General features: G+C 42.8%; 1 protein-coding gene across 4 annotated transcripts in view; it reads left to right on the forward strand.

Annotated features, from left to right (window-relative positions):
• LRFN2 (leucine rich repeat and fibronectin type III domain containing 2) overlaps positions 1-21463 on the forward strand; it is a 399930-nt gene that overhangs the window by 302228 nt on the left and 76239 nt on the right. For all 4 annotated transcript variants that reach the window (XM_089529571.1, XM_089529573.1, XM_089529572.1 and 1 more), the window contains one exon: positions 8743-10135. In XM_089529571.1, coding sequence (XP_089385697.1) covers positions 8763-10135 — 1373 coding nt within the window. In that variant the 5' untranslated portion in view covers positions 8743-8762. The remainder of the gene's footprint in view (positions 1-8742; positions 10136-21463) is intronic.

The following is a 21463-nucleotide window of genomic DNA, read 5'->3' on the forward strand; positions in this document are numbered from 1 at the left end:
CGCGGTCATGACGTCATCATGGCAGCCCCCATGTAGATGGGGCACCACCATTTTGTATGGACTCAGTCCGTACTAGGGTTAGGGGGGTGCGGAAGCACCGCACCTTCCTAACCCTAGTACGGACTGACTCCATACTAAAAGGCCCGTCTGTAACGGGCCCTTGTCATTTCTTTTTCATGACTTTGAACTTTTCTGGTACTTCATCACATAGGGATTTTGTTACTGCAGTACCCATGACTGTGGTAATACCCAGTACCATGGTCATGGGTACTGCAGTAACAAAATCCATCTTTTTTTAGTGATAAAGTACTTTGCATGCTCCTGAACACTTCAGGAACCAGAAGGGCAGTTTTGTCTCCAGATGCAGATGGCTTTTTCTGCCATCCCCACATTACCCCATTAAAACAATTACTTACACTGGCATATACTGGACCTTGCTGCTGGCATAAATCTCCAAAAGGTTTCCAGTCACATTCCCCCCCCCCCCCCATGCTGAACATAACCAAGAGACACTTTCTTTTCTACACTCTGGTACCACAGGCATTAGTATTAATCTCACTTTTCCTTTAAAAAGCAGTTATTCCATACCTCCAGCAATCTTGACTGTCCTTTCCAAACCTTTCTAGTTTTGCTTTGTCACCATACCCACAAACATACATTTTCAGATATTTTCAGTATATAATCTGCAGCTTACATGTGATAGATGGACTTTACATGCATTCTGCAATATCTTAGACAGCTTTGAAATTAAAATGAACAGCTTCAGGTTTGGGAAAGTAAAGCAAATTCTTTCCCAAGTATTTCACCTTTGGCTCTTCAGCCTCTGCTTCTGCTGATTTTTTCAAATGGCCATAGAGCTAGATCTTAAGTCTGACCTACTTTGAAACTTCTGTTACATTCAGGTACTTCACCTTCCGTGCCTTTCCCTAATTTTGCTGTTCCTCCTCTTCTGCCTGACCACCAATATGAATTACATACCTCTGCCATCTTTCTTCCTGCTCATCTTGTGAAAGCCACTTTTTCCTTAGAAAAAGGCATTTGTTCCTGTTAACTGTTGTCAAGTTGGCTTCAACATGATGACCCTTTGAGTGAGAGATCTCCAAGACAGCCTTGTTAAGATCTTGCAAGCAGAGGTCTGTGGCTTACTAGACTGAATATATATTCCTTTGATGTAATCTTCTTCTTTTTCTATGCTACTGCCACACTTCATAATTAATACAGTTTGACACCACTTTAACTGTCATGGCTCCATCCTATGGAATCCTGGGGTTTCTAGTTTGTTGTGGCACCAGAGCTCTCTGACAGAGAAGGCTAAATATTTCACAAAAGGATAAACACCAGAAATGGGGCTGCCCAACTCAGCGGGTCGGGCTGGTTGTCCTGCCGGCTAACTGTAGTGTGTGGCGATGACTCCCGGCAGACTCTGGCCCCCAGCATGCCATGCAGGAGGTTTTCAGGCCATGATTTGCTGGCTAGGGGCTGAAAAGGGAAGCACTTCCTCCAGGCACCTGGACTACAGGTCCCAGGAGGCACCAGGGCTGGAAGTGCCTCTCGATTTGGCGGTGGCAGCCCTGGTGTCACCTGGGATTGGGAGGGGTGAGAGGGCAGGACTCCCACTCCATCTTAGCCCCTGATAGAGTGGCCAGTCTATTTAAGGCCACATGGGCTGGGGCCTCGCCGCCATTCCCTACCCACCCACCCAACCTTGGTTTGGGATTGGGAACATCCTGTCACAATTTCCAGGGTGGTTGGAAGTTGCCATAGGTTTTGGATCTGTTGGGGATGGTTTCCAGAGCTGCGTAGCACTGAATCAGGAGTCCAACAGGGACACAGAGTTGCTGAGAGGGCAGCGATGTCACCATTGTTGGGGCAGCATCGATTCAGCATCCCCTGGTGACAAGGCACAGAGATGCAAACATGCAAACATTCGAATAACTGATTTCCATAAGATATCAGGCACTGGTAACTGGTTAGCCCCTTGTCATCCTGAAGCTTGGCAATGACCAAGCAAATGGGTTCATCGATCAATCAAGGATTGATGGATGACAGATCCAGACCTTACGCATTGGAGCTAACTCTATGTTATGGTTACGTTGTTTAATAAAGTTGTAGCCTTTTCTTGCCAACTATTGGTGTATGTGGTCTTTCTTGCAGCAGCTCCCCTTCCATGGCAATTCCATAGCATTGAGCTGTGGCAGTTAAAGTGATGCATCAGTTCTACAGTGCAGATGTAGCCCTATTGTCTTCCACTTTGCTGAGCTTTATCTCCGTACCACTCAGACCAGTGATAAGTTAGCTTTACTGAAGAGGAAATTGCGACCACACAAATCTTGGGTGTTGTCTTTTGTTAACTAGCTTGTTTACTTATTTCAGCTTCTTCCTGGCCTCCCTGGAATTATGCTGGCCACTGATATTATTCAGGAAGCTTTGAGAAGTGGCCCAAGCAATTGTTGTAATCACAACAATTAAGTCTCATTTTTGCACGAGAAGGTATGTTCAGTAAAAATGGTGGTGCTGCTAACAGACTTTCAATCTGCTAGAGATACTACTGGGATGTCTACCTCTCTTTTTTGGCTGATGGGAATTGTGGTTCAAAACATCTGAAGGACTTGGGAAGCCTGCTTTAGGAGAGTAAGGATGTGTTGCTGCCCATTTGCCACAATTATTCTCTTTCTGGTGCTTCTCCACAGTTTTTCTTCTCAGTATCAGCCTGTTCCCAGGAGTGCCGTGAAACATAACATCATCTCCCCAAACCGTAGTTGGGGAAATGGAACACGCTTATTGCACAAGAAACTCTTTTAAGTGCAGTTTTGGTCTGGCTGATAAGTAAAGTAGGTGGGCAAAAAAAGTTCTAGTCATTGCTAATTAACGGTATCCATCTCTTTTCTCCAAATTGTTTTCTAAATTCCCATTTTGTTTATAGTTACAGCTTCTAGGATAATATACTAAATTAAAGCACCGGAATATAATTATACTTAAGATTCCAAAAGCCGACTGTCTGTTAGTAATGGATAAATACAAAGCACAGGGCTTTGCTAACCGTGCCACAGATTTGCATAAATAACATGGCTACAAAAATCATGTTTTAATATAGAAGGTAAAGTGAAGCTAAACATATTCCACATTTCTCAGAAATATCCAATATTTAGCCACAGGGATTAATAAACCAAGCTATTTCAATCTTTTCTCTTTCCTCCCCATCCCAAATTAATAGGGTAACATGTGCCTGCATCGCAACAATTGTAAGCCAAAAAATTCATTTGATAAAAAGAAGCCTTGTATGTGATGAGACACTAAAATTATCTTCTTTTTCAATAAATTTAAAACATCATATTGTTCAGCTTAGCCAAACATTTCTAGAAGATTATCTGATCCCATGCTCTCTCACAATCACTTAGGCTTTGGCTGCATTGGTCAAAGTTTTATTGTATTTTTTTTATCTGTGAGCTGCCTAGGGTCTCTTCTGGGAGATAGGTGGCATACAATGAAATAAATAACATAAACAATATAAATAAATAAAATGAAGCCCATTTCTCTCCCATTAAGGCAGCCTCCCGTTCAAACAACAAACGACCCAAACCCCAGTTCTGTTGCAAACAGTCCAGATGATGCCTGGCATGTTCTGCTACAGAACCAGAGTATAACACCCTTAACATTAATTTTAAAAACTTGCCTCTTACTCTGGAATTTCTGGGAAGCTCCAGAGCCCTCCATTCCCATGCTAGGGGAGCTCTCTGCATGGGCATCCCACTGATCTGCCCAGCATGTCCATTGTCACTGTTGGTCACTCACTCTGAAGTCAGCACAAGGAACCCAGCCATGTGATCGTTGTTGAGTGCCTCATTTTGACCTCAGATGTGAGCAACCCATGGAAGTGATGGTCACCCTGGGCAGCTCAATCTGGCATGTGTGCAGATAGCCCCCCCCCCCCCCACACACACACACATGGGAACAGAGGGCATGTAATGGGGCAGGTTGGGGCAGGTCTGGGGCCAAAAATTTCTGAAACTGAGAATCTCATTCCTTTTACTGGACATTTTTTTCCAGTAACTGGAATGAGATTCACTTTGAGACTTGTCACCATTTTACCCCCTGTGCTCTCCAGTATTTGTCTCTCCTATGAGCAGAATTTGCCAATATGCAAGAGACATGCACAAATGTACTCTTGTCATAGTTCTGGAACCGTGGACTTTCTGCAATTCATTAGAGTACAGCAACCTATCGGGGTGTGGATGGGTGGTAGAGAGCATGGTGATGACTGTAGAACTGAGGCCAAAAACAGATGGTGGTAAAGGGGTGGCTTAATGTCACACCTTTGAGTGCTGGATCAGGACTGCACACTGCAGCCCTGATCGAGCATTTTCCTGTCACAAAAAGAAGCAGCAGAAAGCTGCCCTTTTTGTGCCAGGAAAAAGGTGCCTTTGCTGTGCTGTGGCAAATTTTCTGCATTTTGGCAGTTCACGGCGTCTAAACGCTGCACCGCCAAAATGCTGAAACACTACCCACCATCTGGTTGGGCGGGCAGTGTGATGCCAGCTTGGGGCAGAGTCAGGGTGTGCAGCATGCCGGTGTATTTTACTGGTGTGTTTAGCCCCTAAGATTCCAGGAGATCAGGGTCTGAATCTCCTTTCAGTCATGGAAAGACCCTGGGTGACCTTGGGGGAGGAAGGCAGTGGCAAAACTCCTCCAAATAAATCTTGCCAAGAAAATTCTGATATGACAAACAAACCACAGAGGAAAATATGGTGGGAATGCAATGTCCATATCCAGATGCTATAAGCTCAAGGGTCTACTGTACTATTTGGAAGAATGAGACATCCTACCTAAATGGCAGATGCTAAGACTTAGCTATGGTAGCTCCCTAGCTGTTTCTTCTTGGCCCCTGGTTGTTTCCTTCTTTTGGAGATTAGAGCTGTGTGTACCAGATAGTTAACTGTGTAGTCTTCAAGTGAGACTGTGAACCTTAGGAAGATTGCCAGTCTAGTTGGGTTTTGTACATGGCAGTGCCATCTTTGCTTTTGTCTCAGGTAACAAAGTTTCTTGGACTGGCCTTTCCATGACTCATTTTTAGTGTATTGAAACATTTTCATTCAGTTCAAAGAGAAAAGTTCACAATTTAAATATTTGGCTGAACAGGGATCATTTCTAAGATAATGATATTTGAAAAAGTCTAAATCTCTCTTTGATTTTTAGATCAAAGATTTTAGATCACTGGTTCTGTGTCCTTCCTCATCATCAGTACTAACTATTGCAGATATGATAAAGAGATGAGTTTCTGTCCTAGTTTACTTCTTATTTAATTACATGGCTCTTATCCAAGCAGAATCTAGCAGATTAATATTTTGATTTTTACAAAACATTAGAATCAAGTACCCCCTCCCCTCCACCCTCCTCCTCCTCCTTCTTTCTCCTCCTATCATTCCATATCATGTATCAGGGTAGTGTGATTGCTATTGACTGATATGTAAAGTTTTAGAATGATGAGAGTTACTCATATTGAGCTCCTGCTGAAGTTGCACTGATAGAAATATGAGTGTATTACACAGGAGTATATCACACTGAGCTTTTTGGTGGTGGTGTGGCTCAGTTCCAGCCCACTGCCGAAGTGATTGCACTTCCAATGATGCGGTTTCATGTCATAAAGTGACTGTTTTATTAGACACCATTGATTTCTGTGGGAGCCCCTTGCAAAGTGCTTCAGCAGTGTTTCTGAAGTCACCCCTCATTTTGGTAAAAATGGGAAAAAAGTGACTTCAGAGAATTCACATCCAGGCTGCCTTCGATTGCACTGCAATTTGGTCTGGTGTGGAAAAGCACTCCGATGCCACCCCTCTTGCCTCCTGCTTCCTGCTCCGTCATTCCCCTCCTCCTCCTTCATGCCATCTCCTCCTCTCTGCCAACCAGCCGATCCCATCATCCCCTGCATCCTCGTGGACCCCGATCTGCTCCCCTCCTTCAATCTCCCACCAATCCCATCATCCTTGTCTTCTTCTAGACACTGATCTGCTCCCCTCCTTCAGCCTCCCACCAATCCCATCATCCCCTGACTGCTCCTGCATCCCGATCCTGGCCCCAGGGAACCCCAGCGACCTATCCCATCATCCCCTGACTGCTCCTGCATCCCGATCCTGGCCTCAGGGACCCCCAGCAACCTATCCCATCATCCCCTGACTGCTCCTGCATCCCGATCCTGGCCCCAGGGACCCCAGCGAGCTAACCCATCATCCCCTGACTGCTCCTGCATCCCGATCCTGGCCCCAGGGACCCCCAGTGACCTATCCCTTCATTCCCTGACTGCTCCTGCATCCCGATCCTGGCCTCAGGGATTCCTGTCGACCTATCCCATCATCCCCTGACTGCTCCTGCATCCTGATCCTGGCCCCAGGGACCCCCAGCAACCTATCCCATCATCCCCTGCCTTCTCCTAGACCCTAATGAAGGATGACAGCTAAGGAGGGGGCAGAGAAGGAGGACAGCGTCCAGAGCCCCACTGTCATGTGCAAGGGGGCCGATTCGAATTGTTGACCCCTCAAAGTATGCTCTGGTGTGGTAATACAATGTGCACTCACTCCCTTTTGCTTGAGTCCGCATCACATGACTTGCTTGGAATCGAACTGACTTCGCTTGCCCCTCAGTTCAGAAGGACAACAGCAAGGCAACCAGGTGTGGAAAAACATCACGTTTTAACCTCAATCCGCATTGCTAGAAAGGAGTGACTCTCGATCTGGTGTGAAAAAACATCACGCTTTGCATTGCTAGAACAGGAGTGACTGTGGATCTGAGCTGCAACCCCCCCCCCCCGCCCCCCCCCCCATGTGTGATAAGGTCCACAGTTTGCTCAAATTCACAGAAGCTAGTTTGAATTCATAATTGGGCTATTGTTTCAGTATTTATTTAGTTTTATCCCATTGGAAATGAGTCCCAACCAATATGTTACACTATGGTACATACTATTGATGCTCCCAGATTTACAGAATAGGTGGAATAGAGAGAAAAGACTCAATGAACTCCAAAATAAAAGCAATGAACTGCAGTGACATTAAGAGGGATAGAAGTGGGTGGGCATCAGATGATGCAGAGGCTGAACAGACTGCTCCTAAGGGGTGGCCTGGAGCAGCCTCTTTCTTTGCCAGTTTGGGGCCACTGCATAACATGGACCCAATCTGGCCTTTCTGTGACTCCTTTTTGCACCCTGGAAAGGGTGCCATAGCTGCCAGTGCTGCAGCTTTTTGGTGCTCCTATAGTGCTGCATCATCTGCATGCAGCGCCAGAGGAGCACTGTGTGGTGGGGCATATGGTGTCATGCTAACATGGGGGCGGAGTTGGGTCCTGCATCATGCAGACACCATGCCCCCACTCCGCCCCCATGCCAGCCTTTATGGCCAGTCTGTTGAGGCTCTTAATCACCTCCTGAGAGATATAACTCTACAACATTCCTTTTCAGATGACATTTTGAACAATGTTTCAAGGGAAAGATATGTAATGGATAACAGGAGTGTTGAGTGCATAGGCCGAATAAGTTAATTTTTTTGCATTCTGGTTTCCTTACTGCCACATCTAGCAAGTCCAATGGATGTCCTGACTGGAGGATCCTGGAAACTGTAATCCCACAACTAACTTATGCAAACTCTAGTTAAGTGCATTCTAGGATTTGCTTCAGTGATGAAGACAAAAGCTATTTTCAGATCGTAGTGCAAAATACAAAAGTGTGAGCAGCATTATGGTGGCAACATTTGCCCAAGCTGAGAAGCATTTCCTTAAATAACTGATGATCCTGCACACATAAAACCATATTCATGTTGGAATCTCTCTGCCCTTTCAGGGCTTGTAACCATGTGGAAAGACCACTGTGTGCATACAAATTTGCATGAATAGGAGTTATACAGACAATGACAAAAAAGGATGTAATATCTATGTAAACATCTCCAGGAAGCAGGTCTTTGTGAGTCACAGCCCCTAATAGCAAGAATTCTGGATTCTATCGAAGCCTAAACACATATAATGGTATGTGTGAAGGCCTCCACTCTGCAAACAATGTGTGCTATATGTGGAGGCACTAAGGGACCTGAACATCAGTGCATGTGACATCTGGAGGTGGAATTACTCATGTGGCCCTTTCTACACACATGTGCTCCTTTACATACTTCTAATATCTTACAAGGGGGGCTAATTATGTTCATTTTGACCAGAATGGTACAATTTGCATTATTCTAACATTGTCCCAGACCTGTCAGATGTTTCATATAAACTGAGCATCCTGGCACATTCCCCTGAATTCTCTTTAGCATGCACAGTTTCTCCAGCAGACAAATAGGATTTTCTGGAGATAGGTAGCATGAAAATATTTTCCCCACAGGAAGAGCTTCAGTTCCCTTGATTAATTAATATTTTATTATCATCTGTGTAAATAAAGATCAACTCTCAGCACAACACAAAACATGAGCAGCTGTTGTTATCAGTATATACAAAAAGTGGCAAAAATCTTTTTAAAATCACCCGAAAAAGACACAAGGAATAATGATATACATTGTTATAACTATCGAAATGTATTGGGCACACATTGTTTGTGGTGATAAAACTTTGCTTTAAATTGAGTTTAAAAAAAATCTTGATTTGTATGTTGTTGTTGTTTGTTTTTAGGGTTCTTTTAATTTTTTTTTAAAAAAAATAGAGTCATGGTAGTTTGAGATACCTGGATGGAAATACCTTTCTAATGTGTGATTTCTCCCCTAATTTTTGCAGGTTCCGTTGTGTGATTTACCATGGAAAAATTGTTCTGTAGCATCCTGGTGTTTGGAGTGGCTGTTGTGGTCAACGCTTGTCCAAAATACTGTGTCTGTCAAAACCTTTCTGAGTCACTGGGAACTCTTTGCCCATCCAAGGGTCTCCTTTTTGTACCACCAGACATTGACAGAAGGACTGTTGAACTTCGGCTTGGAGGAAACTTCATTATTAACATCAGTAGGCAGGACTTTGCAAACATGACTGGACTTGTTGACCTCACATTGTCTAGGAATACTATCAGCTACATACAGCCCTATTCTTTTGCTGACTTGGAAAGCCTACGCTCTTTGCACTTGGATAGTAACAGACTGCCTGATATTGGGGAGGACATTTTGAGAGGTCTAATTAATCTTCAGCATTTGATTCTAAACAACAACCAGTTGGAATATATTTCAGATGAAGCCTTTGAAGACTTCTTGCTCACCTTAGAAGATCTGGATCTTTCTTACAATAACCTCAGAAGTATTCCTTGGGAATCTATAAGGAAGATGGTAAACTTGCACCAGATCAGTTTGGATCATAATTTGATAGATTATATTACAGAGGGGACCTTTGCAGATCTTCAGAAATTGGCCAGGTTGGATCTAACATCCAACAGACTTCAGAAGCTTCCTCCTGATCCCATATTTGCCAGGTCCCAAATATCTCCATTAACCTCAACTCCATTTTCTTCACCTTTATCTCTGAGCTTTGGAGGAAACCCTTTACACTGTAACTGTGAGCTGCTTTGGCTTCGGCGTCTTGACAGAGATGATGATATGGAAACATGTGCTTCTCCTCCAGGTCTAAAAGGGAGGTATTTTTGGTATGTCCGGGAAGAGGAGTTTATTTGTGAGCCCCCTCTAATTACTCAGCATACACATAAGCTGTTGGTTTTAGAAGGACAAACAGCCACTTTAAAGTGCAAAGCCATTGGAGATCCATCTCCTGTCATTCACTGGGTGGCACCAGATGACCGACTGATTGGGAATTCCTCACGGACAGCTGTTTATGACAATGGCACCTTAGAAATCCTGATTACAACTTCCAAGGATTATGGGAAATTCACATGTATAGCAGCTAACGCTGCAGGAGAGTCCACTGCAACAATTGAGTTGTCCATTGTCCAGCTTCCACATCTCAGCAACGGTACAGGCCGAGCTGCTCCACCTAAATCAAGACTGTCTGACATCACCAGCTCCAGCAAAACAAATAGAGGAGAAACCAAGGGGCCACCAGAAAGGGCAGTTTTGGTCTCTGAGGTGACAACTACCTCAGCATTGGTCAAATGGACGGTGAGCAAATCGGCACCAAGAGTTAAAATGTACCAGTTACAGTATAACTGCTCGGATGATGAAGTTCTAATTTATAGGTAAGTCTGACTTGCTGTCAGCTTTTCTTCTAGGAAGAGAAATGAAGGGGTGGCAGGTGATCTGGTTGAATGAATCATAATGTCTGCCTCCTATGATAGACTTGTCAGAGAACACAAGAACTGAAAGAGAACAAATTCCCTGTCCACCACCACCTCTACCAGAGTGGTGACACATGTTAGGAAATTACAATGGGAATCCTTGTAACAGAATGTACTTCTCATGTTTATAGTTTTTGTTCTTAAGTGGCATTTCTAAAAGTCTGGTACCATGAGGCCGTCTCCATTTGCAAATGTCACTTCTTTAGCCTGCATGACCCATTGTCATGTGTAGAGGGGAATTGTAGTCTAAAAATTAATATTTTCAAGATCTGGTACGTTATTATTTTCAAGATGTGGTAGATTATTAACAGATTAAATTATTTTTTCTCCTTACTCCAGCAAAATTCAGTTACCTCATTTATGAGGTGCCAAAAATGCCTTATGCTACATGTTGCCCCATAGTATTACATAATAACAATGGAGGATGATGACTCCAATATCAGTAGGGCAGTGAATCCACTCTCTATTTTTATTCAAACTTCAGATACATCATTCAAGAATTGGATCCTGTTCAGGAATTTGAGTTTTTCTCCTTGCATTACTCCTTTAAAATTCAGTCTAAAATCCAGAAAAACTTTACTGCCCACAAACATTGGATCCACCATCCTCCAAAACAGATGCTTCCTTGAATATGAATGATTAGATTGTTCACTCTCAGTTTCTGTGAAGAAGTCTCACAGGCCTAGTTTACAAGCTAGTGCTACTGTGTTCATGACTCTTGATCATATACATTTGTATTCACATTAAGAAAAGGAACACATGTCTGCAGGGACTGAAAACTAAGCCCCAGATATTGTTTTCTGGTCTGACCAGAGAGCGGGAGTTTGTTCTGCTCTTCACCACAGAAGGGGAACTGTCTGATTTATTTTTTGTATATTCCACAATATCCACATTTTGTATGGAATGACTATCCTTCCACTGTCAGTGAAGATTACTGATTTTAGAGGATGGGGTAAGGGTACAAATAACATACCACAGTGACCTTCCAGAACCTTTCATCCAGACTGCAGGGTGCCTCTATTTAGAGTCATTCTTAGGTTGTGTGCAGGAGATTTCAGGGTTGCAGTGACCTCCTGAAAATTAGTACACCTGGGAAGCAATCAGAAATGTTTCTCATCAGTCCTGCCAGCTGGATGAAGCTTGAAGTTCAACAGATTGCAAATCTCAGGTGATGAAAAATTTTGTGTGCTGGTGTTATTAAGATTAATGGCAGTGCTGACCAGCAGAGCATAGATCTAGTCCCCTGGATTTTCAACATATAACCCTTTTCTCAGTATCTGGATAAAACTAAATGGTCTACTGAGAACTATAGTAACTGAATCCCTGTGGGAGGAGAAAAAGACCAACAGCACAATCTGTAAAGGCCTAGGCTCAGATAAATATCCTCAAAGGTTCGAGTGGTACTTAAGTGCGCCTAGCCCCATACTCTGTCTTTTAAAAAAAAACTGTAAAAATCTACCACATGAAATCTACAGAGGCCAAGACTGATGTGATGCTGTGTCATTGGAGATTATCACACAAGGGATGTCCCATCCCTGACTCGTCACTGTCCCATCCTTCCCATGCGATCGAAGGAAGGACTTTCACACTGCATTCATGGTTATCCCATCCAGGAAGTGTGAATGACTGCGATGGTGCTAAAGACTTTGATGAAGTCGTGCTGATCCCATCATTAACCTGGCATTAACCCATTATTTAAATGTCATTGACTGGCATTTTATATTAATGGAAGTTTGTGTTAATACAATTCCGCTTTAATGACAGGTTAATGGTGGTTAATTATGGGATCGGCACAACAATTTGAAAGCCTTGTGTGCCATCGGGTTTAAGGATGGGATAAGAACAAGGGAGCAATCCCGTCTTTATCTTGTCTTCATGTGATAATCTTCATTGTGCACACAGGCCAGCCAGGCCAATACCACATTGGCCCCACTGGCCTGGCCTGCTCCATGCCATTGCCATCAATGCTGAAGCCTTATGGCCAAGCAGCTCTCTGAGAGAGTCTGCCCAACATGCTGGCACTTCTGGTGAGGTCAGATCTGGGTACCCTGCAATATGAGGGTCGCTCTTATCCCTTCTTCTTGATCACATGGGTGCCCACTCTGACCATGGAAGAAACTGTGACACTCAAGGCAGGCTTTACATGGAGGTCCTGTCCAAGAGGAAGTGATGGTGGCTCTAAAAACAGGCCATCCCTTTTCCCCACAATGATCAGCGCAAGGAAGGGGGAGCAAACTTTATGGTGCTACATGACTCTGTTGTTTTCCTGAAAAAGATTAACATGTCCACATGGACCACACTGGAATGGTGAAAAAGACATCTGGAAAAGTGTGCTTCACTCACCAAAAGCTTATGTCAAATAAAACTGATACTGCAAAGACTCTTTATTGAATTAGGATCTCTGAGTTATCTGTAGGCGACATTTTGACTGAGCCACAGATCTTGCCAACATTCTGTAAATGAGTCTGAGCCAGTGTAATTTCCCAGGAAATTTTACAATTCCAACTTCACCAGGAGTCTGAATTTGGGGGGGGAAACCAACATATTTGGGCTACAGCTTCCAGTGTCCTCCCATTGGCATGAAGGATACTGGGAGTCATAGGCCTAAATGGTAAATTTTCCCAGTTTTACCCAGAATAAATGCAGAGGCAGTACTTCCTCCATATCTTTTGAGAGAGGATGAAGAGGATGAGTTACAGTTATAGTTACAGTTACAAGACTGATTCTGAGAAGGCCAGAATTGACTGGGAAAGAACTAAATGGGGTTTATGCTTCAGAAAGAAAAGTTATATAGTGTAGGCCAGAAAAGAAAAGCATGGTACTGAGGTGAAAATAATTTTTCACTCTGAATTCATGAACTTTTCCTCCTTCTTGGCAAAACACTTGACAAGAGAGTGGGAGGGAACATGCTACCATGTTGCCATTTTAGAAGATATAATCTACAGTGTGATGCACTGCCTACTATTCACTTGGCAAAGTGTTTGCCAAGAAAGGATAAAGCTTATTATGCATGTTATGCAGCAGCATTAGCCTTATAAGATTTTCATACCAGCACTTACCGTGGGCTAAGTGCTGGTAAAATGCCAGTAAAACATTTGTGAAGTGTGTGTGTGTCTGAAAGCCTGATGCGCTTCCTAAACATCAGAGAATCACCCCCTCACTTCCAGTGTTCCTGAATCATTCAGGAAACAGCCATTTCCCATTAACAGAAACTTTGCATTCATAGGAAATTGCTGCTTTCCGAACGGTTCAGGGATGCTGGAAGAGTGGATGATTCCCTGACATTTAGAAAGCACGTCAGACCTTCACACACATGCGCTTCCCAAACATTTTACCAGTGTTTTAACAGTGCTTACCCCACGGTAAGTGCTGGTATGAAAATCTTCTTAGATATTAGGAAATTAGCCTTAAGAAGGAGGGAAATGGGATCCTATCCCTAAGTACTAGATGAGTCATAGAGCAAAAATAGCAGCTACTGGTGCATTGTTTGTTTTCTTGCCTTTTCCTCAGCCCAGAGACACGAGGCTGATGATAAAAATTAAAGCAGCTACAATTTAAAAAAATCATCAAGAAAATATTCAGAAAGCTAAAATATAATTAAACAATCAGTATAATTAAGGACAATGAAAAACATATCCATGGAAAAGAGAAAAAAATTAAGAGCACTACAGTATAATGGCTAAAAGCTCACTTTTAAATAGATTTCTATTATACATTGCCAAGAAGAAGGAGGATGGAGGAAGATAGATTTGCACATGCTAATGCATTTAGAGAGATGCAAATTTAGAAAAAAGGGTTACATTTTAAATAAATCTATAATGCATCTTACCATAATGGGGAAGCTTATGCAGCTGGCTAACCCACTTTCTGGGCCAAGAACCAGTGTGGAATTGTATGGGGTTCTACAAACTGCCCCTAAGGGGCATGGTACACCATCCCTTTCCTGACCAGATTGGGGCTGCAGCATCCTCATGCCACAGCCCCGATCTGACCTTTGGAGGGCACAAAAAGGAGCTGCAAGAAGCTGCACCCGACTCCACCCACAGGGCAGCTTTTCAGGCCGGTCTGTATAAGGCCTATGATTCAGGGAGACCAGGGTTTGAAAATTCCCACTCAGGCATGGAAACGTACTGGTGTCGTTGGGCAAGTCACACTCTCTCAACTTCCAAGGAAGGTGAAGGCAACCCTTTTGCCAAGAAAACCTACAATAGATTTATTTATTTTTATTTATTTTGTTTGTTTACTTTATTTGTATGCTGCCTTTCTCCCAGGCTGGGACCCAAGTAGACTTCCATGACAACAAATTAAAAATGTTTACAAAAAGTTTTAAACATTTTTTTAAAATTCCACATTAAAACACTATAAAACTGATTAATAATAATTCAAAAGTTAAAAACAGATAAAGCATATACAGTGGGCCCTCCTTATCCATGGATTTGCCATCAATGGATTTTGAGCATCCGTGGATGACAAGCCTGTGGGGGTGGGGACAGAGGAGGAGGAGGAAGGCGCAGCGTGGCATGGTGCAAGGCAGGAGGAACAGAAGGAGGAAGATGAGGCAGGAGGAGGAGGAGAAAGTCATGGCATAGTGCAGTGCAAGGTGGGAGGAAGAGGAAGGAATGACGCAGGAAAGAGGAGGATGAGAAAGAGGAGGAGGAAGGGGCAGTACAAGGCTGGAGGAAGACAAAGAAGAAGGTGAGGCAGGAAGAAGAGGAGGAAGAGGAAGGCGCAGAGCAAGGAGGAGAAGGAAGCGGCACTGAGGAGAGGTGGAGGAGAAGGGAGAAGAAAAAGGTCATGGGGGAAGAGGAGAAGGAGGAGGCAGCTCCTCCAAAGTGCCATTGTTTTCAGTGGTGGTGTGGCCACATGACTGTGCTACCATTGAAGTCAATGGGATTTGAGCATCCATGGATTTTGGCATCTATGGAGGAATCCGGAACGGATCCCCTGCTGATACCGGGGGCCCACTGTATCTATATTAAGAAACTCCCCTGCTTAAGCATTAAAAGCATGCTTAAATAAAAAAGTTTTTTGCTTGCTGGTGAAAGGCAAACAGGAAAAGGGCCAGGCTGGACCCCCATGGAACTGAGTTCCAGAGGGTGGGAGCAGCCACTGAGAATGCTCTCTTGTGTCCTTACCAAGGAAGCCTGTGATGGTGGTTGGATCAAAAGAAAGCCTTCCCTTGATGATCATAAAACTCTGGCAGGTTCGTATGGGGATATGGCCATAAGTCAGATATACTTGAAGGCACAGAACAGCAGCAATCTGCTGACCAGATGCCCATTGTTGGTGGGCAATATCAAGCCCTCTGAGCTCTCATCTCATGGTGCTACACCTTTAAACCTGACTTAGAATGTAGGCAGCTTTCCAGAAGGAACAAGAGTGGGCACAGGGACTGTATGCCTTGTTTTATATATCTTCATGGAAACTTTCTTTGAAATAAAGCATATTCTCTCTCCACCACTTGTTTTTAAAGAAAAAAAATGCTCTTTTGGTTGGAACTCAGAGGGCTTGGGACTGGGTGATGTGACCGCCTTCTCTGATGTCTCCCACCCTGACAAATCCTCAAATACAAGACCAGGGATGAAGGGATACATGCTGTTCTTCATTTCACAGGCAATGAAAAGTTTTCTCAACACTCAAAAAATCTAGTTCAGAAATACAGCAGTGAAGATTTTGTGCAGTTTTTTTCCTGACCATTGTACATCCTTAAGTGTTCTAGGGCAGTGATGGCGAACCTATGGCACGCGTGCCAGAGATGGCACTCAGAGCCTCTCTGTGGGCACACATGCTGTCGCCCCAGCACAGAGTTTGCCAGAGTTTCTTACTAGAAAGCCAGAGGGACATGGCGCTTTGCAATAAATAAGTGGGGTCGGTGTTGCAGTTTGGGCACTCAGTCTGTAAAAGGTTCTCCATCACTGTTCCAGGGAATTATTTTCTGTAAAATGTTTGTGGCTTTTCAGCACAAAATTCACTTTCTTTATAACACAGAGAACATGTATTCTGCACAGGAATCAGTGTATTTGAATGAAATAACATTTGTATTTCTGATAAGAAAAATTATTTGGTACACATCTGGAAGGGCAAACACAATGAGAATTCTGGGCAAAAAATAGTAAGCTTTCCCTGCTGTTAGGGGAATAAAGCCTAAAGAAATTACATTTTTTTTCCTGCATGTGAGTGCTTCTGGACTCGTCCCTGCAATTGTCATCCCAAGTTGATGCGACGGTCAGAAGCACTTGTTATCAACTTCAGTTGATATGCCAATTGCGACCCTACCTGGGCCAAAGGGACCTTGAAACGGTGGTACATGCTCTGGTAACCTCTCGTTTGGATTTCTGTAATGCGCTCTACATGGGGCAACCCTTGTACCAAACTCGGAAGCTTCAATTAGTACAAAACATGGCTGCCAGATTGGTCACCGGTCGTTCCAGGTTTGACCACATAACACCAATCTTAAAAGATCTTCACTGGCTGCCTATTTGCTTCCAAGTGCAATACAAGGTGTTGGTAATTACCTATAAAGCCCTACATAGCTTGGGTCCAAGTTACTTGAAGGACCGCATCTCCCCATATAATCCACCCCGCACTCTCAAAACAACCGGGAAGAACTTGCTCGAAGTCCCTACTTCGAGATATGTTACTATTTCTCAGAGGGCCTTTTCAGTAACGGCCCCAAGCATTGGAAATAGTCTTCCTGAGGAGCTCCGTCTCATTACCTCCCTTGAACTGTTTAAAAAGAGACTTAAAGCCTTTCCCTTTAACCAAGCTTTCCCCCATGTACACTGAAGTTATATTCGATCCCCTTCTCCCTCTCACTTACATACACCTATGAATTGGATTTTAATTGTATATTGTAATTAATGTAGTGTGGTTTTAATTTTGTGTTGTTTTAATAATTTTAGTATGTACACCGCTTTGATCACTGCGGAAAAGCAGTATAGAAATAATAATAATAATATTATTATTATTATTATTATTATTATTATTATTATTATTATTATAAAATAGGGAAAGATTCCCACCCCTAATTTAGACAGTACAGTGGAGGGTCTGGCTGAAACCAGTGCATTATGATGCAACCCGCAGATGTGAAGCAGAGGAATCAGAAATGCTTTAGTCACATACTAGAACTCAAATATGGCCTAGCCTTGACAGTGAAAACATTGGGATTGCTGGCTGGAATGATTCTATATTAACAAAGCCATGCTGAAAAAGACACATTAATTCTGATCCTACTAAAGATGAAAGACATTGCCATGCTTAGCCCAACAATGTCCTGATCCATTGTTAGAGCTATGTTGGAAAGGCGAAATGATATGTCTGCTCCTGGCATGTGCCTCTGAGACACATTTTGTAGCTATTGGTTTACGACAGATTTACACCCATTTTATTTTGCTGTATTTTCTAAGGGTGATAAAAGTAAGCCTACAAATTAAGAATTACTGCAACATCTCACTCTGTGGAATGGTTGCATTCACACTATAAACATGTATATTAAATATTTCTCAGACTTTATATTCCTCATACACATTTTATATCCCAGGGAGGATAATCTGTAAAATATATAAATGTCCCATATCTTAAGTGTATTTAAACAATGGTGAATGGATTCCTAAAACATGAGATTTTTTATACAATTATTTAGCCTCAAGCCTAAAATAAATTTATTATGTGAGTCCCATTGCACTCTGTAGAGTATACTTCCAAATAAAATTATTTAGGATTAGGAGATTATATTGATTCTAATTTTTGCATTAGTTAGGGGATTTAGGATTTGTAGGAGATTGCTATCTCTGTGAAGTTTTCTTATACCAAGTCAGACCATTGGACCATCTGAGAATAGAACATAAAAGGAAAGATTGAGGGAGATGGGCATGTTCAGTCTTGTGAAGAAAAAAAGACTAAAAGGCCATCTCAGAGAGGAGGTTGCAGGTTTGTTGCTTGCTGCCCCAAAGGGTAGGACTAGATCTATTGGTTTTTAATTATTGGCAGTAGATTTTGACTAAACAATAGAAGGAACTTCTTGATGGTATGAACAGTTTGGCAATGGATCCATTAGCTAGAGAGGTGGTGGGGACAGTTGAGTAGGGAGTTGGACCTGATGGCTTATGAGGCCTCTACAAACTTTATGGTTCTATGATTCTATGAAGGACATTGATATACTTTTGTTGGATAAGTTAAGAAGTAATCCAAAGTTCCACAGTGTTGAAAAGCTAAGCACAAAAAAGCCCGACAAACAGTGATTGAAGGAAGAGTGAAGGGAAGTAATCAAACACATGAGGGATGTAATTGTTGCAGATTCCAAAGTAAACTTAACTGATTTGGAAGTAATATACAGAGCATTGTTATCATCCATATTTAATACTTTTTTGGGCTGGTCTGCATTGGCCAACATTCCAGACTTACCCCATATCCACTACTATCTGTTTATGTGATACAAGGCCAGTTCTGTGGTGAGTCCACTCCTTTTGGCTGGTAGACCAAATTAAAATAAGTTCTCTTTTACTCTGGAGCTCTTAGGAAAATGCAGTGTTTTGTTGGCTGTTGCTGTATATGGACACACATGTATCATGCTAGATTACTCCTGAGGTCTTCTGCTGCCACCCCACCCCAGTGAATCCCCACTGGAAAGTTGCGTGCTCTGATGTCATCAATCATCATTGATCAGGCAAGTGATTGATAGCATCAGAGCAAGCAGTCCCACCCCTTGAGCATTTGCCTGTTCACCTCCTGACTAGCCAAGTACCCATCCCCACTGTTAGCATGTCACTTGCCTGGCATTAGAATGAGGCACCAAGCCATGTGGTCAGCAATGTCGACTGTCCAATTGATCTGATGCCAGGGCAAGCCGGGATCCAGAGAGGTGCTTATTGATGGCAATGGTGGCACAAGGGAGAAGGAGATGGTGCAGCAGTGCCAATCCAACTTCATTCTGGGGAAAGGTGTGGACAGGAAAATGCTGTCAGATCACTTTCATATCAGTACATATGGCACTGCCAGGTTAGATCTGGGGCAAAATACTCCAGACTGCACCTCGTGTATTTGTGCTGGGATAGACGTATTTCTTGATATCTCAACACAAATTTCACTTCCAGATATAAAATTTGTGTCTGAAGAGAAAATAGTTTTAAATATAGAATACAATGCACATTCTGTGTGTGCACATTTCCTTCAGATTATGTGTATGAGGTGTATATGAATCAAAAATGAATTTTGTGTGTAGATTTGGGTCCTATCTATATCTCATTATGTATGCATATGCAAATACAGGTATTCCAAAATAAAACAAACAAACAAAAAACACAACCCCAACCCAAAATCCCAAACGCTTCTGGCCCCAAGCATTTCAGATAAGGGATACTCAACCCCCTCCCCCTCTGTGTGTGCAATTACTGAAAAGGCATACTGTAGCAACTTTTCTATGTAAGGAGGAAGATAAAAATTGATTTTGACAAGTATCATGGAAAGAGAGCATCACTTTGAAAGGAAATATGATATCTCTGCAGTATACCATGATTGCCTGCAATGTTACATACAGTTCAGGAGGTTATATGTATTTAGTTGTACTTCTATTGCTAGCTCATATTATTCCTTGTTGGACTTAACATGTGCTCAATTAATAGCTACAGTACTGTTCGCTGTGCTGAACACATTTGGGTGGTATGAAGAGACCTTGCCTGATTTCCACCTTCACAAAAGCTGACCTCAGCAGCTCCAGTGCAGTTCTATGCCTTTCATGCTCCTTTCTTGGGTCACAGCCTGCCCTTAACAATTAAACTTCCAGAGTTTAGACTTTGGGTAGCAAGCAGAATAGCTACCGGTTAAAATGAAATAAAAAAAATGAGGAAATGAATGGTCCAAAGTACTACTATCAAGTTGTATTTAGAGAAATGAAGAAAGTAAGCTTGTAAGAAAGAAAGGGGGGGGGGGGGAGGAAGGAAAGAAAGATTGTTCTTTGGAGGACTAAAATAAATTTCTAGGTCTAGGATTAGGACTTTCCTGCCTTCCATTTTATAAGTCCCATCCACATCTCTGGGAAATTAAGTTTAGAAAAACACTTGATCTAGTAATCTCTGAGTGTGCTTACCTCACAATAGGGCAATGAGACAGGATTAGAATTTTGGTGGTGTGGTGACCATCCTGCTGCCCAACAATCTCCCTGCTGAGGTGGCAGAGATAGTCTTGCAGATAGTAACTTCTGAGACAGAATGTAGTCCTGTGATTCTAACATTGCTACTTTCCTTCTCCCATATGATTTTAAACATCTTTGCATGATGAAGAAGCCAGTGGAGCTTCAAAAGGTCCAATAAAGGCAGCACCTGTCCAGTTTTGATGGCTGAGTTTCAGTTTGTTCAATAAAATGATGTGGTCAAATTGCTTGGAGCAGAGTGCTTCTGCAATTGGAGCATAAACTTGGATTATGGTTATAGTCATGGATTTTGCCTGAAATCTTATTGCTATTATTTAGTCAGGATTTGTATTATATCCCTTGGCTTTTTTTGCTACATTTCTCCTCACTATTAATGTCACTGCATTTGTTTTTAGATTTCCATTTCCTGAGTAAAACACTGTGTAATTCAGAATGTCCAATATCTGTCTACTTTATCTCGCTGAACCCAAGTATTGCTTATACTTTCCAGTTCTTGTTTTACAGTGTTTAGCTTCTTTCCTTAGGCATCTTTAACCCATGTTCCTGTAATATATATTATTCATTGTCCGACTTTCCTTTCACCCTTGAGCACATGAAAAGCTGAAGTTCTTTCAGTTTGTGTCCAGGTTCATCATTAGCCACAGTGCTACTCATAGTTGTCATCTGCTGTACCCTAGTAGTTCACTGAGTGCCTACTGACCTGGGAGTCTCATATTCTGGCATTATTACTTGTTTTATGTTGGATTGTCTCATCATAGAGTTTTCCTGGTAAAATACATTTGAAATAGCTTTATCAGAAGCCTCCTTTTGTACAGTACTAACTAGTGGCCCTTTCCAAATGGACACCCTAGTACATACTCCGTACGTACTAGGGTTGCCTGGGGGGCGTCTCTTTCAGACGCCCCCAACCCTAGTACATACAGGGTACATACAAAATGGCGGTGCCCATTCTACATGGGAGCTGCCATTAGGACATCATGGCGTGGATGTGACGTCCTGGCCCTGCGGAAGGACGCCTGTGGCGCCCTTTCCACAGTTCTGGAAGGAGCTCTGAAACGGAGCTCCTTCCTTCATTTGTG

The sequence above is a fragment of the Sceloporus occidentalis genome, unplaced genomic scaffold (genome assembly GCF_023333645.1).
Source record: "Sceloporus occidentalis isolate IW3139 unplaced genomic scaffold, rSceOcc1.0.p SCAF_6, whole genome shotgun sequence".
Taxonomy (NCBI): domain Eukaryota; kingdom Metazoa; phylum Chordata; class Lepidosauria; order Squamata; family Phrynosomatidae; genus Sceloporus; species Sceloporus occidentalis.